This window comes from Narcine bancroftii, chromosome 13 (assembly GCF_036971445.1).
Source record: "Narcine bancroftii isolate sNarBan1 chromosome 13, sNarBan1.hap1, whole genome shotgun sequence".
In the NCBI taxonomy this organism is placed as follows: domain Eukaryota; kingdom Metazoa; phylum Chordata; class Chondrichthyes; order Torpediniformes; family Narcinidae; genus Narcine; species Narcine bancroftii.
In genome coordinates this window covers 77,514,829-77,537,364 of record NC_091481.1, presented here as the reverse complement: position 1 = coordinate 77,537,364, position 22,536 = coordinate 77,514,829, and the positions used below count along the sequence as shown (strand labels likewise).

General features: G+C 47.3%; 1 protein-coding gene across 1 annotated transcript in view; it reads right to left on the bottom strand.

Moving 5' to 3' along the window:
• Positions 1–22,021, bottom strand: part of map3k10 (mitogen-activated protein kinase kinase kinase 10) — a 70,224-nt gene extending 48,203 nt beyond the window's left edge. Inside the window, exon 1 of the mRNA XM_069908187.1 lies at positions 21,311–22,021. Within this exon, the coding sequence (XP_069764288.1) occupies positions 21,311–22,007 (697 nt within the window). The 5' untranslated portion in view covers positions 22,008–22,021. The remainder of the gene's footprint in view (positions 1–21,310) is intronic.
• Between the last annotated feature and the right edge of the window lie 515 nt (positions 22,022–22,536).

Sequence of the window (22,536 nt, the reverse complement as noted above, 5' to 3'; positions counted from 1 at the left end):
TGTGCAGGGCGCAATGTCCCCTAATAGATGTGCAGGGCGCAATGTCCCCTAATAGATGTGCAGGGCGCAATGTCCCCTAATAGATGTGCAGGGCGCAATGTCCCCTAATAGATGTGCAGGGCGCAATGTCCCCTAATAGATGTGCAGGGCGCAATGTCCCCTAATAGATGTGCAGGGCGCAATGTCCCCTAATAGATGTGCAGGGTGCAATGTGACGATGGTGAAACAGTGCAGACGGACAGAGGAAACCAAAAAAAAACAGCGATTGAAACACAAACAGCTGCAGATGCCGTGATTATAGTTAAAAACACACACCTAAAGGCTGGAGGACCCCAGCTAGTCTTTGTAGTAAAACACAGCCAAATGCTGACGTTTGTGTTTCGAAGACCAGCTGAGTTCAGTTTTATTGTCAGAGTACATACATGACATCCTTTTTTCCTGTGAGGCAGAATTGGTAGTGCAATAAAAAAAATTTAACTGTACACAGCATAGAACAAGTAAACAAAGAACTGTAACCAGACTGTGCAATACAGAGAGAACAAAAAGAAAAATTCAAGAGTCCTTAAATGAGTCTTTGGGCACTTTTCCACAGCTGAAGAAATTTTCTGCTCCGGCGGCAGTGAGTAAAAAAAAATGTCGATAGGGAATTTATTTTGTAAATTCCATCCCATAATTTTTCCACTGGGACTCCGACACATTTTTACAGAGCGGATGCAGTGTAAAATTACTCCAAAAGGTAAAGGCCTAATGAATACGACGCTACCCCTCCGGCTCGACAAACTCCGCTGTGTAAAAGTGCCCTAAAACTGCCCCTGTGTAAACGACCACATCGGGACATGCCAGAGTGGAGTTGTGCTAATTTTTTGTTCCTGGAATAATTCTGAAGTTTCTGTGTAAAAATGCCACCTGATTGAGTTTGTTGCTGAGGAGGCTGACAGTGGTGGGGTAGCAACTGTTCCTGAATTTGGTGGCGGTCCTCCAGCATTCTGGTATGTTTTTAATTTTTAAAAAAAGTGCAATCAGAAGAGTGGTGTTCAAAAAGGTAGTGCAAGGAAAGTCATATTTGGTGTGAGATCCATTCGCGAGCCTGATAACAGCAGGATCTGTCCTTGAATCTGGACATTCATGCTCTCAGGGACAAGTATCTTGACAGGAGGGGGGGAGAAGAGGAAGTAACCGGAGTGGGATGGGTCGACCCAGCAGGTGAGACCATTATTGTCTGTCTCAAATGGGGACAAAAAGATAAATGATATAGAAGCATTCAAAATTATGAGGGGGATAGATAAAATGCAAGCAGGCTTTTTTCCCCACTAAGGGGAGGTGAGATACAAAGCAGAGGATGTGTAAAAAGGGTAAAGGGGAGATGTTCAAGGGGAACATGAGGGGGAACTTCTTCACACAGAGAGTGGTGGGAGTGTGGAACAAGTTGCCAGCTGAATTGGGGAATGCGGGCTCAATTTTAACTTTTAAGAAAGATCTGGACAGGTACATGGTTGGGAGTGTACAGATGGCTACAACTGGGTTCAGGTCAGAGGGAGTAATAATTCAACACAAACTGGAAGGGCTGAAGTGCCCGTGCTGTAATGTTCTATGGGACGGAGAATCACAAGGAAAGGGGATTGGTGCTGGCTAAAGTCAGGGTGGTTTAAGATGGGATGTAATGGCATCTTATCTGCCAGCATGAAATGCCTCCCTGATCCGTCCATCACACTTGAGAGTTCCCTGCAAGTTTAAAGGGCAGGTTGCAACCTCCACTCTTTACACTACCTTACAGTATGAGAGTTTGGGCATGTTTACACGTGTCCCAATTCACATGCAGGCATCCCCAGTGCCTGTGTATACAGTCCCCTCTCAGTAGCTGCAACTCACTCCGTCGCCATTGTTTGCAGAGCGCTCCTTTCCTGCAATTAGTTCCCATTGTCACCTCATCCTTTGAAGAGCATCCTGCCCTTGCACTCCCCACCCCCACAACGCCCATTTAGCGAACATCCTCACAGAGCAAAAGTGCCCCAAGGCTCTGCACGGGAGCGTTCGTTATCAGAGAGTTAATGAACACAGTCTCACAGAGGCAAGATCTCAGAACATAACTATTACTGATTGGCCAGGGGTAAGATTAATCATACACAGAATTTTCTACAGACACACACAACGCAGAATTTGCTGCACGCGCACACATACAAAATGCAGAATTTGCACACACCTACACACAAATGCAGAGAAAGTTGAATGCTAAAACAAGAGACATCTCTTCTATTACCAGAACCATCATAAACTTCGCTGTGCAATTCAACTTCCTATTGTAGCAGACAGTGGTGAATAACAAGTGCACAAATCCACCAAGGTGTGGCTTTCCAACGTTTTACATTTTCCTCGTGACAATTACGGCTGTTTACCCGGTGCAGTAGCAGTGATTACATTATGGGACCAGCAACTCAGAGGTCCTTACAGCCAAGATGTCCCACGATGATTAAGGGTGTTAAATAAATGCAAGACTCTCGATTTTCATTTGCTTATTTTTGTTTTAGGAAAAGGGTTCGCTCCGGGCTGAGAGCTTGCTGATTCAGCCCTACCCCCACGGTATCTGCAGGGACTGATAAACTGATAGCGAGGGCCATCCCCGAGATGTCCTTTAGCCAGCTCACCGCCGAGTGGAGGGTGCACTGCAGAAGGTAGAGTTGCTCTCTCAGCCCCTCGTGACTGTTTAACTTTTAACTCAGCACTATTTTCTCGCATTAACCTTGTATCCCTAGATATCCAAGACTAACCCGTTTTGAATAAACTAAATGACTGATTCTCTTGAGTTGAAAATTCCAGAGATTCACAAGTGTCTGGATGAAAAAATTTCCTCTCATCTGTCCTCACTGGCTGACCCTTAATCTGAGACCGTGACCCCTTGGTTCTGGACATCCAACACAGGGCTACTATGCCTGGTAGTAATTTTTTTTAAAATTTAGATACAGCACAGTAACAGGCCCTTCTGGGCCACAAGCCTATACTGCCTAAATAGATCCATTGACCTATTAACCCTGTGATAAAACACAAGTCTGCAGTCACTGTGATTGAAGTAAAAACACTGTGCTGGAGAAACTCAGCAGATCAAACCTTGGACTTAAAATAGCAAAGATAAAGATACAGAACCCACGTTTTGGGCCTGAGGCCTCCATCAAGGTATGAGCAAAATGTAGACAGGCACCCAAACCACATGGTGGGGGTGGAGGGGCAGGGTCCCCCAGGCTGGAGGTAATAGGTGGATAAAGGAGGGAGGGCACCCCAGCAAGCAGTGGGAGGCGGGGATGGCTCTGTGACTGGCGAGGGAATGAGGAGAAACTGGAGGTTGGTGTGAAGTGCCCAGAGGAAACCCCCATGGTCATGGGCAGAATGTACAAACTCTTTACAAACAGTGGCGGACATGAACCCGGGTCTCTGGCCCTGTAAATAACATTGTGCTAACCGCCCCACCCCTTGATAGTAATGAGCTTTTGTAATGAGCACAAATTGTGCCCTTTACATGGCTGTATGAACTTTAATGTAAATTATTAGAATAGTCACAGAAGATCACTTCTCACTCTATTTGAGACAATCAAGTTTAAACAAAAACCCCAGCTACATTGTCCGAATTTTGCAGATTTCAATGGGATCATCTTTTTAAAAAATTTTTTTTAAATTTAATACTTCACCGTAAACCATGTCAATAATATTCATCATTAAAATATACAGTGACATTTCCATTTCCCCCTTTCCTCCCAATGATGTAAAACAAGAAATTAAAAAAAGAAAAATAAATAAACAATAAAAGAACACAAAAGAAATCGTGTCGTCCAAAATTCCATATTTAAGTATTTTCGGACTTGTATCTTATCATTTTAAGAGATGGAGGTGTGAAATCGGCGGTTTCTAATATACTCGATGTATGGTTCTCAATGGAAATCAGCTCGACATGAAATATGGGGTACATGTGAGATTAATTTATATTCACCTGATGGGACATGAGTGAAACACGAAAGTTTACAGACACTGAGATTGTAGTAAAAAAATACAAGGATATGCTGGAGTAACTCAGCCAGTCTCGCAGTGTCCATAGGAGGGAAAGATATTACCGACGTTTTGGGCCTGAGCCCTGAGCTTCAAGGTATAAGCAAAGAACAGGAAAGCGTCAAAATAAAGACTGGTGGGAGGAGGGGTCCAGACCGTGTTGATTGGATAGAGGAAGAGTGAGAATGGATTTGAGACAGAAAGAGTGAGGGACAAAACTTGATGAAAGGAGACGGGGGGGAAGAAGAGGGAGGGTTTAATGGAAACCAGAACTCAAGGTTAATCCGGTTGGAGGGCATCCAGTCAGAAGATGAGGCATTGATCCTCCAGTTTCTAGGTGGTCTCAGTCTGGCAGTGCACAAGACCGTGGACAGTCACGTCAGCAAGGGAATGGGTGGCCCAGTTTAATGCAGGACTGGATTAAACAATCGGAGTCCACAGCTAGTCTCCGCAGTAACTAGAATGCCCTGAGCTTACGTAATGCAGGCTTTGGCTGTGGACCTTGCAATGCCCTGGGAGCAGGAACTCCTACCCCCCCTCCCCCCCCCCCCCACCACCAGAGAACAGATACCCACATGGGCATCTGGAACTTGGGTGGCCGTCACCTCTCAGTCCCAGAAACCCAGAGACAGTCCCAACCTCCCATGCTGTCCGTGTGGACTTTGTGCGTTCTCCCTGAGACCGCGTTACTTTCTCCAGATTCCTTCGGATTCCCCAATGTGCACATTTCGGTAGGTTCGCTGGTCTCTGAGTGTGGAGGTTAGTGGTAGAATCTAGGGAGATGTGGGAATAACATGGGATTAGGCCCGGCCATTGGGGCAGATCCTGTAGTGGCAGCAAATCATTGGTCTACCAGGACTCTTGGGCTTGAGTCATAAGGAGAGGCTGGGAAGGTTTTTAATTTTTATTGGGGTATTTAGGCAGCTCTGTGCGATAGTACAGATCTATCACCAGTGTACATAGTGTATATAGTTACTGTATCTAGACTGTACTTACAGCGATTGGCTGAGAGCTAAGCCACGCCTACTGTCCGGGCCTTAAAGGGTTGTGTCCCTAGCCAGGTCGGATCATTCCGGACTGGTCGGCCACCTGTGAAGAGCTCCGGTCTTTTGCTAATAAAAGCCTTGGTTTGGATCAACAAGTCTTTGATTCTTTCGACGAGCTCTACACACAGGCTCATAGGTTGGAAGGGCCCGTTACCATGCCGCATGTCTAAATTTTAAACTCAATTTAGCACGGATAGCGTCGCGGTAACCGCAACGCCGTCTGTAAGGAGTTTTGTGTGTTCTCCCCATGGCCTGTGCAGGTTTCCCCCTGGGGGGGGGCCCCCAGTTTCCTCCCACCCTCCAAAATGTACAGAGTTTGTCAGTCAAATTGGGGGCAATTGGGAAGCGCAGGTTGACAGAATCGGCTTCAAATATGCTGCAAATCAATTTTAAAAAAAAGCAATTACAACGCTTAAAAGACAGTATGGATTGGTGCATGGGTAGGAGAGGTTCATAGGCCAAACGCAGGCAGATAGACATCTGAGCCAACATGGGGGAAGTTGGGACAAAGGGCCTTTATCCATGCTGTATCATTTGGAATTCAGGCAAGTGACACTCTTGTGTGGTGTTTGGGATTGGCCTGGGTGGACAGCCATCTGATGATCTGCAGTGCAAGATGGTTTCAGATACCAGGATGCAATTACAAAGTTACTCCAGTATAAAAATTTTGAAACCAAGTTCCAGGATCCTCCCCATTCCAGATATTTGGAGAACGTAGCAGCCAGGCAAGTGTTTGTGGGGGGGGGGGGGGGGGGTCAGACGTGACCCAGATAGGCCCTCTTCTCTGCACCCCCACGGGGCAGGCAGCACTGCCTGACCACGGCCGGAACACTGACTGCAATCTGAGGCCAGCCACATCTCCCTGAGCCTGGCACTGACACTGAGTAGACAGGTAATGAGACCTGGGTTCTGAAGAGCAAGGGAGCTGCTTTAAAGTTTCATTAGTAATATTATGTTACAGGTGTAGGTATCTCCTGCAGCTCCACTAACACAGTCCATTGAGCTAATCAAAATCAAAGTATCCATTTCTTAGTACGTTCCAGCACAAGGACACTTTAAACCTTGTTTATTCAGCTGGCCTGGAATTTAAAACACCGTTGGGGGAAAAAAAATCTAGTCGCAAAGGGGAAGCTTGAACATCCCGTTTCCTCAGTGCTGGGATGACTTACTTCCGATCCAGCTCTGAACCTGAAGATGTATTTGAGTGACACAGCCCAGAAACAAGCCCTCCAAGTTAGCACTCTGGGCTAGGCCCACTTTGGCAGATGTCTGGACCAACATCTTTTGAATGTTGTACTTATACCCAGTTGGATGGGAAAAGTTGCTCCCAAGAAACCCCTCCCCCCCACCTTAAATCTCTCCCCTCTCACCTTAAACCTGTGCCCATGACATCAGAAACCTTGGCAAATTTCTACAGATGGAGTATGCATCACGGCTAGTACGGGGACACCAATACCTCCGAGTGTAAAGCCCTGCAAAAGGTAGTGTAACCAGCCCAGGATCTCACAGGTAAAACTCTCCCCACCATCGAGAACATCTACGGGGAACGCTGCCGTCAGAGAGCAGCAGCGATCATCCATAGAACCCATCAGGAAAGAGGTCGAAGTGCTACAAGTCTCGCACCACCAGGTTCAGGAACAGCTGCTCCCCCTCCACCATCAGACTCCTCAAAGACAACCTCAATCAGGGACTCATCTCAATTTTGCACTTCCTCTCTGAATTGCACAGTTTGCTTATGTTTCCTTTTCTGTGTAAGTGAATGCTCACAGCAACCCTGAGGTTCTTTTTTCTGCGGGCGAGGCAGAATTACCACTTATTGGTTGTGCAAAAAAAAAAACTGTACACAACGGACACGTAAACAAAAAAAAGGAAATGTAATCAAACTCTATGAGAAAGAGGAAATGTTCGTACTGGGATGCCCCGGGCTTCAGGCAGCCCCCAATGCTCTAGACTAGTGGTTCTCTACCTTTTTCTTCCCACTCACATCCCACTTTAAGTAAACCCTCTGCCATCGGTGCTCTGTGATTAGTAAGGGGTTGCTTATGGTGGGATGTGGACGGAAAGAGAAAGTTTGAAAGCCACTCCTTTAATCGTACCTCATTGACTTGTTATGTGCACGGTTTCAGAACTCCAAAGGAAATGGACCAATGATTTCAAGCAAAATATTTCAGTAACAATTGGGTCTAGAGCAGCGATTACCACCTCACATCCCACCTTAAGCAATCCCTTACTAATCACAGAGCACCAACAGCCTAGGGATTACTTAAAGTGGGATGTGAGTGGGAAGGAAAAGGTGGAGAACCACTGGGCTAGATGATCAAGGAGGAACTTGATGTAGTCGCATTGGGAGCACGGAGGCCAACCTGCGCCACAACCAGGTGTCCAAGTGACCGGTTTTAAAATCAACAAACGTTCTCTAAAAGAAAACTACAGATGTTGAAATTCTGAAACTGGAACAGAAAATGCTGGAAACACTCAGCAGGTTTGAGAGGCAAAAACATTTTTTCTTGGAGAGGCAGATCTGCTGAGTACTTAAGAGATGTTTTGTTTTCAGACAAGTTGTCGAGAGGTAAATAATAACTAGTGGGCCTGCGGTGGACACTCAACATCTCCTCACTTTTCAGAAAGGAGGAACCCCGACTGCACTTCCTAAGAAGACTGACGCCCACCATCGTGCCAACCTTCTACAGGAGCTCCATCGAGAGCGACCAGTCTGGCTGCATCACAGGGCGGGTACGGTTGTTGCGGAGAAATGGACCATAAGGGGGGCAGAGAGAATCTTCGAAGTCTCCCTCCCTCCTGATGATCTACTGGGATCGTTGTCTGAAGAGGATGTGCACGGAGGATCCCTTTCACCCTGCACACAGCTGCTCCCGTTGGGGAAGAGATCCAGGAGGATCAGAGTCAGCGCCACCAGTTTGAGGAACAGCTTCTACCCACAGGCAGTGAGAACGCTGAACGACCAAAGGACCTCTCATTTACAAAACAATATTTATTTGTATTTATGAAAACTTATTGCATTCATAAGTCTGTATTGTCTCTCTGTGTGTTAAGTCTGGTTGCGTGTCTGCGTGCTTCGCATCGAGGACCAGAGAACGCGGTTTTGTCAGGTTGTACTTGCGCAATCAGATGACAATAAACTCGACCTAACCTTCACGTCTCATCTGGAAGGGGCAGTTCAGGCAGCGCTGCACCCCCTCAGCACTGCACAGGGCTCGCACCTCTTGAGCAGGACCCGACTTCTCAAAGGTGTAAAATGGGACAGAGTGGACCAGTCTGCTGGCAAGCTGGAGTGGACAATTGCATAATGTGCAGTCCGTTTTATAAGACAGAGTTAAGTAGCAGGAGAGTGTTCCCTCTCACCCAAGGTGCACGCCTTGTGGGGAAGCTACTCCTCAGCTAATTGGCAATTAGAGGTTAATTACAACTGCTGTGGGAAGCTGTGTTTTAATTTGTTGAGAAAGCATTGAAGCGGCTGAGGGGAGCAGATGGCATCACTCGGCCCAGTGAACTGTGGCAAACCACGCCGAAGAGGGCTGTGCCCTTCAGGCACCCCCCCCCCCCCAAATACAGCCAATGGGAAGGTGGTGGGGTGCGGGGTGACTAAAGTAAAGGATGTGGAGCAGTTCGAGATGTTTGGCAGAAGGCAGCTGCTTGTGTGTAAACAGTCAAAATATCAGGTTCCAAACAGAACGAGGTGGAGCTCGCTGTCAAATGTTCCATTAACCTCTCCTGGTTTGACAGACAGACCCTAATGTAGCGTTCAAATGTACAATCATAAAGCAAGACAGGAAATTACAATGGGCTTGCAGGGGTGGCCAAACCTTTTAATTTTAAAATTTAGATATACAGCTCGGTAACAGGCCATTTCAGCCTACGAGCCCGTACTGGGCGGCATGGACTCTTGGGTTGAAATGGCCTGTTACCGTGCTGTACGTCTAAATTAAAAGGTTGGCTACCTCTGGGCTTGGGTGTCGTGATGAATAGAATTAATGGATTTAATGCAGATGGAAGGGATTTAACATCAAGGTGCAACCCCAAACTTATTCTTGGCCGCCCAGGGACCCCGTTTTCAGTAGCACTTCCTGCTTGCGTATCAAGCACGTCTACACCACCCATCTCTGGCCGACTCTCTCTCCGTGGCTGCCATCCGACCCGCTTGAGTATTTAAATCCTCAAGGCCTGCTGTCACCCTGAGATCCGCCACGATGTAGTCCACCTGTTAACCGTCCAATGTGTAATTGGGTTTGAAAACAAACAAACTTTAGAATGTGTATCCACGGGCAAGAGGCAGCAAATGCAGGGATTTCCAAAGTGGTTTACCAAGCAGTTTCCCAGGGCTTGCTGACGTGCAAGGAATCGTCGATCAGGTTAGGCCAACACACATTAAGAAAGACAAACAGGAGTCAACCATTTGACCCGGTGGAACAGAGAGGAAGAGAAGTTTATCCAACCCCAGAGGAGAGTGAATCTGCTGAATTTGTAGCAAAACCAGTTATGTGGCCCACAGTCACTGGCTTCACCTGCGCAGAGTCGGGGTGCTGGAGAACACTGCACATGCTCCTTAAGTTACTTCCAAGTTGTGACTGCGCCTTCAGCTCCTCCAGTGGAGATAGGGTGCATTAGAACCATAGAGCGTCGCGGCACAGAAAACATCCTGGCAATATCCTAGTAAATCGCCTCCGCACCCTTTCAGTCTTATTGATATCCTTCTCGCCACGGGGTTTCTGGTGAAACTGGCTGCTGCACTGACGAGTGCTCTGTGATGTTTGCCCCAGTCTCTTCTCAAAAGTTCAAGCGCCTCAGGATTCCCGAGCCAGATTTGGCATTTTGGAGCTTTGACTGACGAGTGGACCCAGGACTAATGCGAGCCACATTGACAAGTGGTTACGTTGGTGTATCAGTGGTTGTGACTTGGCCCCCTTACCTTCCGGGGCCCAAGGCTTCAGCCTAATCAGCCTAATAGTTAATCTGTCACTGCACAGACTCGTGACCTCCCTGATAAAGAAACTTTTCCACACCAGTTTTAAATTGATGCCCTTTTATCTTTGAAAAAAAAATGTCCTCTTGTCCAAGAATCCCCACTTTGGGAAACATTCTTGCCACATCTACTCTGTCCAGGCCCTTCAGCATTCAAAACACCTCTGAGGTCCACCCTCATCCTTCCGTACTCCGAGTACAGACCAAGAGCCAACAATGAACCTACAGCCCCTGGGAGGAAACCAGAGCACCCGGAGAAAATCCACGCAGTCACAGGATGAATGTACCAACTCCCTACAGACACCTCTCGATTAGTAAAGTTTATGGGGGTTGAATGAAAAAAGAAATCAGCCATGATTTGAATGGGATAGCAGACTTGATGGGTCGAATGGTCCAAATCCTCCAGTAGAAGAGGATGCTCTGTCCTTGGCAGCTCTGCCATCTACTTAAAAGTTGAACCATTTTATCTACAAAGTCAATTCCTTATCAAGAATGTGATTGATCCACTTTCCTTTCAGCCAATGCGCTCCAAACACTTCTTCTCTCCCGATCCATTCTGGGACCAGTTATCAGAAACCGGGGAACACTCGTCACAAAATCCCCTGACACAAACTATTAAATATCCCATAAAATTCCTCCTCAATTCCAGCCCATCCTCTCTCTCCACGAAATTATCTGAGATTACAAGTAGGAGAATGCCAAGGACACAAACGTGAGAAGAGGCAACATGATCTGGCCATCAACGGTAAGGAACAGATCAGACACTATTTATTGTCACGTAATCAAACAGAAATGTAATATTGAAGAAGATGCCTTTACTTTGCCAGAAGGCAGACAAAGATTTGCCATTAGCATTGCCCGTTGCCCCTTGCAGTCAGAGAAAGAAGTAAAAGAGAGTCTCCTCTCCCCCCCACCCCCCAGACTCCCTAAGAGTCCGTAGGTTCCCCTACTGTGCTCCCGTGGGCTCTGCAGCCACACAGGATGCCAGTTCGGTTCCAACCATGGGCAACCCGAGCTCCAGATCCAAACCTGCGACATGATGAGGGCCCTCAACATCTTCTCGAACCCCGGTTTAGATACCTGGTTCTCATGAGCCGGTCTCCAGCAGCCCGCAAACTGCTGTGGGTCCTGCAACCCACCAGTAGCACAAATGTGCCCTTCAGCCGCAGAAACCCTCACTGGTCTTCCACTGTGGTCACTGTCCTCTGCATCTCTTGCCCATAATTATCCATGAGCAGCTTCTCAGGAATATTGTTGATTTTCTTCTCTCAAGGATCATTGTCAAACAAATGGGTTTGAGACAATCTCGTCATTTCATGGTCACCGTTACTAATAATTAACCCCAAATTACAGCTTCCATGCTGGTGTTTGAGCTCTGGTTTAATAAATTTAAATTTTGGCATACAGCACGGTAACAGACCCTTCCGGCCCATGAGCCCATGCCGCCCAATTAACCTACAACCCCCATACGTTTTGAAGCGTGGGAGGAAACCAGAGCACCCGGAAGAAACCCACACAGACTCGGAGAGAGGTACAAACTCCTTATAGACAATACTGGATTCGAACCCAGGTCGAATGTTACAGCGTTGCGCTAATTGTGCCAACTCTGACAGTTAAATGTGAAACCTCTGGGCTCTGGAGAGATATGTAATCCAGAATATTGGGGGTATTTAAAGAAGATATATTTGAAAGCAGGGAATGAATGGCCACAGGGAGTGAACCATAGAACATTTCAACACAGAAAACAGGCCCTTTGACCCTTCAATTCTGTGCCAAACTACCTCGTTCCACTGACCTGCACCCAGTCCATAGCCCTCCATACTTCTCCCATCCATGTACCTGTCCACATTTTCCTTAAATGATGTGGTGGCAAAGACCACCTCTCCTCCAAATGATCAGGAGCTGTGTCTTACAGTGGCTGATGTGAGAAGAGTGTTAGGCAAGGTCAACCCACGGAAAGGTGCTGGTCCAGATAACATTCCCAGCAGAGTGCTCAGGGGATGTGCAGCTCAGCTAGCAGATGTTCTCACTGACATCGCTAACATCTCCCGTGGTCCCTACGAGCTTCAAGGCTGCTACCCTTGTCCCCGTGCCAAAGAAGTTGTCAGTGTCTTGCCTCAATGACTACCACCCTGTCATGAAGTTCTTCGAGAGGCTCATCACGGGGCACATCAAGCTCCCATTGCCCCACCCCCCACACCCCCTCACTGGACCCCTGCAGTTCGCATACAGATCCAACCAATCCATGGATGATGCCATCATCACCACCCTCCATCTAGCCCACACGCACCTGGAAAATAAGGATTCGTGTGTTCAAATGATGTTTATTGATTTCAGTCATACCTCAATAGCTGATAGGGAAATTGGGCCTGCTGGGTCTAAACACCTCCCTTTGCAATTGGTTTCTTGACTTCCTGACGAGGAGACCTCAGCCAGTCAGGATCGGAAACAGCACTTCCTAGAGCATTACTCTGGACACGGGGGCCACCCGGGGCCGCGTGCTTCATCCATGGCTGTTCACTCCACTGATTCATGACTGTGCAACAGAGCAGTTCAGAACACATCAACTTTCACTGATGATAATGGAGCGCCTGACCAGCAAGAATGAGGAGTCAGTGGTCAGAGATGAGATGCACTTGCTAATGGACTGGTGCAGAGCCAAGAACCTGCATCTGAACTTCAGGAGGGCCCTGGGGAGAAAAAAAAAATCACCCTCTGCTGACCATCGACGGTACTACCATTGAGGTCATCAAGAGTACCAAGTTCCTTGGCGTGCAGTTGGCGGAAAATCTCACCTGGCCCCTAAACACCAACTCTGTAGCAAAGAAAAGCCCAGTAGCGTCTCCACTTCCTGCGAAGGCTGAGTAAAGTCCATCTCCCACCCTCCATCCTCACTACGTTCTACAGAGGATGGGTTGAGAGCATTCCGAGCAATTGCATCACCACTTGGTTTGGAAACTGTTCCTCTTCAGAACGCAAGGCCCCACAGAGGATAGTGGAGTCAGCGGAAAAGATTATTGGGCCTCTCTGTTTACCATGACCGACATCTACTGCATACGATGTATGGGGAAGCCAAATAACATTGTGAAGGACTTCTCACAGCCCTCTTGTAAACGGTTCTCCCTTCTGCCGTCTGGAAGGAGGTAGCATTCAGGCCCACAAGTCCAGATTGTGCAACAATCTTTTTTTCCCCCAAGCCATCAGGCTCCACAAGTGCACTGCATTAGCAGTTATGGTATGAATGACAAATAAAGGTGACTGGACTCGATGTTAAAATTGACCACATCAGCTGTTAGCTTGTTCCACATTCCCACCACTTTCTGTGCAAAGAAATTCCCTCACGTTCCCCAAAACCTCCCCTCTCACCCTTAAGCCACATCCTCTGGTTTGCACCTCATCTACCCTCAGCAGAAAAAGCCACCTTGCATTTACTCTGTCCACGCCCTTCATAATTTTGTGTAATCTCATGCTTCTATGCTCCAGGGAATAAAGTCTTAACCTGATTAACCTTTGTGCTATAGAAGTGGTGCAGGAAAAGGTCAGCTCCTATCTTCTTACCTTCTCACTGGCTCATGAAGTACCGTGCTGCCAGTACCTGGACCAAAGAAGAGACTGCTCTGCCCAACTGCTGAGCACGGGAGTATACGCAATACTGCACGGTTTGCGCTCAATACCTTCTGATGTGGCCCTAGCGAAGCACTTGGTTGAATTCAGAACAACTTTGGATGCTCGAGGCTGGCTGAACTCCTATTTCTGCAGCCTGAACGGATCTAATGAAAGTGAAATCTCAACGAGTAGAGGTGTATAAAATGATAAGAGCACACAGAGATTCAAGTGTCTGTTCCCAAGGGCAGCGCAGAACTAGAGGGCACGGGTTTAAGTGAGGGGATGGATTGAAAGTTTGGTTTATTGTCATCTGATTGGTCAAGGGCAACGTGATGAAACAGCGTTCCCTGGTTCTTGGCGCCCAATACACAACCAGACATAAAACTGATACATGTGCAGTACGTTTACACATATACAAATGTAAATGAACATTGTTTAATACATAGTCGAGTCTTGGCGGGTTAGTACGAACAGGAGATCTGAGGGGCAAGTTCTTCCACACAGTTATCTGAAACAGGCTGCCAGAGGAGGTGATACAGACAGATACAATTACATTTAATGAGCATTTGGACAGGTACTTGGATAGAAAGGCATCGAGGGATGAACTCTACATAGAATATATTAGGAACTGCCGCTGCCGATTTCGGACCTCCATCTCTTAATGTAATATGATACAAATACGATAAGACTTAAATATGGACGACACAACTTTTTTTTTCTTTTCTTTTTTGTGTGCTTTTATTGTTTGTTTTTGATTCTTATTTTAAGTTATGGGGGTGGGGAAGAGAAAAGGAAATGTCACTGTGTATATTTTAATGAAGAACACTTGTATATATTGTTATTGATATGGTTCGGTGCAATAAACAAAAAATGGCATAGAGGGATAATGGAACCAATGCAGATGGGTATCAGAGTGGGAATAGAACATTACAACACAGAACAGGCCCTTCAGCCCACAAAGAGGTGCCGACCAAGAGAATTGGACATTCATAAATAGAGTTGTGGAGATGCAGAAACAGGCCCTTTGTCCCATCAGATCCATGACACCCATCGGTTTTCATCTTAATTGGCCCTGTTCTGTTGTAACAATTCAAGTGCTCATTCAGGGCCCCCAGCTTTCTTCTCCCTGAAGTCCAGCACCTCTAGGTTCAGGAAAGTTTGTAACCAGCACGCTTCAGGCTTTTGATCCCAGAGAACCTAAACTAATAATAGTGAGGAAGGTTTCTGGGGACTGCTGAAGGATTTGGATGCATAGAAGAGTGGGCTGAAAGGTGGCAGATGGAGTTTAATGTAGATGTGTGAGGTGCTTCATTTTGGGATGAATAACCGAAGTAGGACATGTGGAGTGAAGGGGAGGGCATTGAGGAATGCAGAGGAACAGAGAGATCTTGGAATAATGGTTCAGCATTCCTTGAAGGTGGAGTCTCATGTAGATAGGGAGGTGAAGAAGGCTTTTGGTATGCTGGCATGGAATATAGGAGCTGGGAGGTGATGTTGAGACTGTTCAAGGCATTGGTGAGGCCAAGTTTGGAATATTGTGTGCAGTTCTGGTCTCCAAAATATAGGAAGGTAGAGAGGGTGCAGAGATTTACTAAAATGTTGACTGGATTGCAGTGTCTAGAATACAGAGAAAGATTGAGTAGACTGGGACTTTATTCATTGGAGCGTAGAAGGTGGAGGGGGGATTTGATAGAGGTATTTAAAATTATGAGGGAAATAGATAGAGTAGATGTGAATCGGCTCTTCTCCTTGAGGGTAGGGAAGATTGGAATGAGGGGTCATAAGTTAAGGGTTAGAGGGCAAAAAACTTTAAGAGGAAGCTTCTTCACTCAGAGAGTGGTGGCTGAGTGGAATGACCTTCCGGAAGAGGTAGTTGCAGCATGAATGAATTCTGTCATTTAAGAGGAGAATCGATGAGTAAATGGATGTGAGGGGGTTGAAAGGTTATGGGCAGGGAGCAGGTAGGTGGAATTAGTGGAGTTCACTTAAATTGGTGTGGACTAGAAGGGCTGAGATGGCCTCTTTCCGTACTGTAAATTGTTATATGGTTATAATCCATTGGTGAGGTGGGCTGGAAGAATTAGTTTCTGTGATGTCGAAATCCATGATTTTTTCGAGATTACATCTGTTCCTCCAATCAGTTGCCCATCGACAAAGGCAAAATGCAGGATGTAACCACAGACCACAAGGATGACGGGGGGGGGGGGGGGGGGGGGGCTCCTGTTACTTAAAATTAACAACCCAACCGAACAGTTACACTGGTGTAACCAAGATCAACGAAAGTTCAGAGGTCACACGTCAGACTTGGCACATCACAGCCTGACAGACACAACGAAAAATACCCAGCGTGCGACTCCTTTGATCCTGCTCCTTGGTCAGAACTACAGTAAAATCCCTGTTATCCGGAATTCAAGCAACTGACAGCATCAAGCAACCAGCAAAAAAAAAGCAGTAAAATAAATAGGCAAAAAAGAAATACCAGAGTTTAAAATTGGTGTCCCCAAATGTTAGTTTGCCAATCGTGCAATCTCAAGCAACCGGAAAATTCACTTATCCGACATTTACTAATCCCCATAGATGCCAGATATTGTTGTTTTTTTTTTAAACTGTATCTTCCTGCGCTATCCTAATGTACTCAACTCCCTCAATATTAATTAATTGATCTCAGCTTTGAATCAATGACCGAGCCTTTCACAGGCTTTCAAAGGTTCACCCTTCTCTGGGTAAAGATATGTCTCCTTATCTCTTTCTTACATGAGCCACCTCAAATTGAGATTGTGGATCCCAGTTCTAGACTCCTCAGCCAGATTTAACCGTCATTCCTGCATCCACCCTGTTGAGTCCTGCCAGGATGGAGAAACGCAGTCGCTGGAACCTTGAGCAAGCAGAGAGAAACTGGAGGGACTCAGTAGGGCAGGCCCCATCCATGGAGAGACACAGATCAGTCAACAGTTTGGGTCGGGTCCGGATCAGCAGCGGCTATACTTTGTGAGGTGTTTGAAGAGATGTGGTATGTCACCGAAAACTCTTCAAAACTTCTACAAGTGTACGGAGGAAAGCATTCTGGCCGGTTGCACCACTGCCTGGTTTGGAGGCGCCAACTCTCAGGAAAAGAAAATAACTCCAGAGGGTTGTTAACTCGGCCTGCGAGATTACAGGCACCAGACTCACTCCATCGAGGACGTCTACACGGGAGTGTCTTAAGAAAGCAGCCTCTATCTTCAAAGACCCTCTTCACTCTGCTTCTACTGGGAACAAGATCCAGGAGCCTGAAGACGAGCACTCAGCGGCACAAGGACAGCTTCTTCCCCTCCGCTATCAGATTCCTGAATGATCAATGAGCCAAAGATACTACCTCACTTTTAAAAGAATTTATTGTTGTAAGATGGTTTATATGAATGTTTGCACTATGATTGTTGCTGCCAAAACATCAAATTTCGTGACAATTCTGATCTGATTCATTCTTTTTGAGCATGACAAGGGTGTTGCAAATTTCCATGAGATCTCTTATACTCTACCCTCTCACTGATACAGTTCGGTTTGTCCTTGTAAACCCAACCTCCCTGAAACCCAATCTGATGACTCTTCTCTGAAGTTCCACTTCCGTCCGTAGATAGAGACTTGCAAATGTACATATACTGCAGGTGCAAGGCCCTAGAAAACTGAAGGGAGACATCTTTACTTCTGGAGATAAAACTACAGTAAAACCCCTGGTATCCAGAATTCAAGCAACTGGCAAAATAAAAATTAAGGAAAACAAATTAAAAAAAAAGAATAAAAATAATAGGTAAAAACATGCAAGTTTAAAAGTGTAAAGGTAAATGCTCTCTGAAGAAACATAGAAACTTTTGGCGACAATTGGAGCAAATATTCAGCCAGCCTTGGTCGGGCTTTGCTCATAGCAGCTGTTTGAATAAAGCTGTGTGAAACAGCAATGGCGTCGCCCAGGATGAAGAGCTGGTTGATGCCACTCGTCATTGGGGTAACTCTCTTAAAGTGTCTCCTTATTAAGAGTTGGCCTGGTCAGAGGCTTCATCTGTAAATTTGGGGGGGGGGGGGGTGGTTTAATTATCTATAGTGTTATTGTTCATCTTTCGGGTGGCTTCATGGAGGGGGAGGAACCTACAGATGCAGCGACGGTTAAATGTTTTCGAAAGAATGTGACTGAAAATAAAGTAGAATGCTTTAAGGTTTCATGCAAGAGAAGTTTGCTCAGTCTAAGTATAGTCTAGTATTTTTGTTTTAAACTGTTTATTCTTATTGCAGGTTTAATTAGGCATTGTAAGTCTCAAGCAACCAGAAAATACAATTATCCGGCATCTCCCAATCCCTATAGGTGGCAGATGCCAGAGGGGGTTAATGTATTTGTAATGACCACCACATAATTTGCCTTCCTAATCATTCGCTGCATTGTTGGCTTTCCTTGACTCGTGCCCAAGGGCATCCAGGACCCTTTGAACAATTACCCAATCTCTCACCATGGAAACAAAACAGAAAACATCTGTCCATTCCCTCAACTCATGCAGTGTCCCTGTGAAGTCTCTTTACATCTTTCTTCCTGTTCAATCCCACCCTCGTTTTGCACAATGAGCAAACTTGGAAATATGACATTCGGTCCTCTCGGACACACTGAGTGAGTAGCCAGGGCCCAACCACCAGTCCCTATTACGCACATCCCGCCAACGTTCCAACCCCTTGAACTCTGTCCAAAAACAGCTTTTCAATCTATGTCAGTATATCACCGACTCGAAGAACAGAGTTAAAATCAATTTCCTGTGTTGCACCTTCTAAAAAGCATTCCAAAAACCCACCACATCCACAGGCTCCAAGTACTCTGCTCACCACATTTTCAAAGAACTCCAAATAGATTAGTCAAACAATTTCCTGTCATAAATTCATGTTGACTGTGCTCAGTTCTATTAGGTTGAGGTGTTTGTTTCCTTCCTTCATTATGCATTCCAGCATTCTTCTACAATTGACATTAACGAATTGCTGATATACCCTCCCTCCCCCATTTCTTCCTGCCTGTGGAACTGTGTTCCTCCCCCCTCATGCCATTTTGTTCAGACACCTGCCTTCCCTACCTTGATGAAGGGCTCAGGGATTAGAGTACCAAATCAGAGAGGTTCTACTGCAGCTGTACAGGACCTTGGTGAGGCCACACCTGGAGTGTTGTGTACAGTTTTGGTCTTCTCATCTGAGGAAAGGCATCCCTGCCATAGAGGAAGTGCAAGAAAGGTTCACTAGACTGATATCAGGGATGGCAGGACTTGTATATGAAGAAAGGATGGATCGACTAGGCTTATACTCACTGGAATTTAGAAGACTGCGGGGGGGGGGGATCTTATACAGGTACACAATCCTTTATCCGGAACTCTTGGGGGACAGTGTGTTCCGAATTTTACATTTTTACAGATTTAAGCCCACCCGAATTATGCTGCCGTATCCACCCCCACCCCCTTCCAGTCACATTGCTGTCTCCCCCCCCACCTCACCCGCCTGCCCGACTCCCGCTCCACTTGCCAGATTTTGAAGCTTTCTGGATTTTAGATGCCCGGATAATGGATTGTGTACCTGTAGAAATGTATAAAATCCTTAAGGGATTGGACAGGGTGGATGTTCCCGACGTTGGTGAAAACCAGAACCAGTTTACACAGTTTAAAGATAAGGGGATGTCTTTTGGGACTGAGATGAGAAAAAAAAAATTTTCTAAGAGAGTGGTGAGTGTGGAATTCTTTGCCACAGGAAGTAGTTGAAGCCAGTTCTTTATCTATGTTAAGAGGGAGTTAGATTTGACCCTTGTGGCTAAGGGGATGGGGGGGGGGGGGTGGGTATGGGGACAACGCAGATACTGGGTAGATGATCAGCCATGATCAAAATTAATGGCAGTGTAGGTGTGAAAGGGCCAAATGGCCTCCTCCTGAACCTATTTTCTATGCATCTTTAAATCTTTTCGCCTATACACTGTTCGACCTGCTGTGTTACTCCAGCGCTGTGTTTTTAACTTCAACCACAGTGTCTGCAGACTTTCGTGTTTTACTGAATTTCCCAATTTATTTCTCTCTGTTTTTACAAACAGGGCGGGCGGGGGGGGGGGGGGGGGTGAATCACATGGGTGGCGAACAAAATCAAAAAGGAAAGAAATTCTATCAAATTTTATAATGCAGCATCTCTGCACAGCAGCCCCTCCACAACATTCCCAATTCCGGAGGGAAGAGGTTCATCTTAGAGTTTTCTGCTATTCTCACATGTTATTTCTCTATTCTCTTCACATCTCCCTCCTCCTTTCTTATTTAATCTCTTCCACCTACTTCTGCTCCTATTCTTTATGCACGAAAGACGAATTGTGGAGCAAGAAATGAGAGTTAATGGTGCAGGACTGATGACGATCGGTCGCCAACCCTGCCAAGCTAGTTCTTGTGTGATTGACCTGCCAGTTTGAGGAACATTGATGATATACCTCGACAACTCACATCGCTGGGTGAAGCTGGGCAGTCAGTACTTACTAGGGGGTGAAACATGAAAGTCTGCAGACACTGTGATTATAGCGAAACGTACAGAAATGCTGGAGGAAGTGGGGAGGGGTACGGACCAACTGGCAAAGGGTCTGGTTGGGACACAGGAGAGACAATTCTCACCTTTCCTCTCTCCTGTGTTCCATCCGTATCCAATTATCACCTTTTGTCTGTTGCCCCCCCCCCCATTCCTCCTATTTCCCCAGCCTTTTAATTCAGACACCTGCCTGCATTTTACTCAGACCTTGAAGGGCTCAAGCCCCAAACAGTTATGTATCCTTGCCTCCCAAAGACGCTGCAAGACCTGCTGAGTTTTTAAAATACAACATTTCAAATTTAGCCCTGTTGCAGGCTCATTAACCTACTCTCCCAGCACGATTTGAATGGTAGGAGGAAACCAGAGCCCCCACGCAGACACGGGGGCTGCAAACTCCTGACAAGACTCAAAGCCCGGTCCAGACCCAATCGCTGGCGCTGTAAAGGCGTTGCACGAACACACTGTTTTTACTGCAATCACAGTGTCTTCAGACTTCCGTATTTCACTGTACATCTTTACCGTCTGGGAACATGGAACATTACAGCACAGGCCCTTCAGCCTTCAATGTTGAGATGTCTCATATATTCCTACAGAAAAAAAAACTTCCTACCTTGAAACCCCCAATTCCTTTTCCCATCCATGGCCCTGTCTCTTAAATGCCTCTAATGTTGCAGCCTTCCTGGCAATGCATTCCAGGCAGCCGCAACTCTCTGCGCAAAATAACCTACCCCTTGACCTCTCCCCTTAACTTTCCCTGCCTTCACTTTGTCCAGATGTCCTCTGGTGTTTGCTACTCCTAACCTGGGAGACTGGCGCTGGCTGTCCACCTTATCTCTGCCTCTCGTAATCTTGTAGACCTCTATTAAGTAAGTCTCTTTTCGCGGCAAAGGGAAGAAGTCCCAGCTCTGCTAAAACCTTGCCTCACAAGACTTGTTCCCCCTCCCCAAAATCCAGGCAACATCCTGGTAAATCTCCTCTCCTCCGAGTTCCTAACTTCAGTCACAGCGTCTGCAGACTTTCTGTGCATTTCTGTTCTCCTAGGTAGGGGCACCTGCTGAGTTCCTCCAACATTTCTGACTGCAGTCAGTACTTACTGTTGCTGGACTTGAGGTCCCGGTGGATTACTGGCACCACGGCTTCGTTGTGGAGGTAGTTCATGCCTCGAGCGATCTGCACTGCCCAGTTCACCAGGACGTGCGGCGGCGCCTTCTTGCCCGAGAGGGCTCGGTTTAAAGCCCCACCTCGGGCATACTCCATGACCAGGCACAGGTTCGGCTCCGTCAGGCATACTCCTTTGAGCAAGATGATGTTGGGGTGCCTGAGCATGCCGAAGAGCTGCGCTTCCTTGCGGACATTGGCCGCGGTCACGCTGATGTCTTGGTCCGGGTCTTGCCTGGCCGCTTTCACCGCCACCTCCTCGCTCCTCCACAGCCCCTTGTACACCTTGCCGAAGCCCCCCACCCCGATGATCTCCTCCAGCAGCAGCTCCCCGAAGTCGATGACCGGCGGGGCAGGGTAGTCCGGCCTCAGCTCGCTCACGTAATTGCTGGGGAAGACTCCCACCTTGTCCTTGATCTTGCCCGTCCACCAGCCCTCGTCGCCGGACACCGTGCAGTCCTGGGACAGCAGCTCGACCAGGTCGCCCCGGCGCAGGGTCAGCTCCTCGTCCGCCGTCGACTCGTAGTCGAACACCGCCGTCCAGAAGCCGGGGCCGGCCGGCTGAGGGGCTCGCCTCCGGGGGTCCCCGTTGCAAGAGGCAGCCTCCGCGGCAGGGGACCCGGGGTGATTCATCGCCGCTGGCTCCATTGCGGAAAATCCCGACGTGTGCATCCATTTACCGGGCTAGCCATGGAGTCCGGAATGAAAGGCTTGCGCTCCTCGCCGTCTTCAGCCTTAAGGGGCCACACAACCCTTCCCCCCGCATGTTATTTTATTGCTCTCTCTTTTATTCTCTTGCACTGCATTATTTCCAAGAAGATCTACCCCTTCACATCGCCTGGACCCCACACAAAAAAATAAAAAGGCTGCTACTTCCGCGTTGAAATAAACAAGGGGTTCTGGACTGGCTGCGGCTTGTCACAGCGCCCCGGGGCTCTCAGCTGTTACATGGGAGCCCGGCGGCGAAGGGCCTGCTGGGATCTGTAGTCCACTCGTGGCGCCCGCCGCACTTCGCGGAGCCCGGGCGGAAACTACAGCTCCTGTGGTGCAACGCGCGGCGCCCAACCGGGGCGGCCTTGAACTTGAGTGGCGTGTCACCTGAGCCAATCCCCGCAGAGCGAGGAGGGGCGGCGCTTGTTTTCCGCCAATGAGGGAGAGCAGG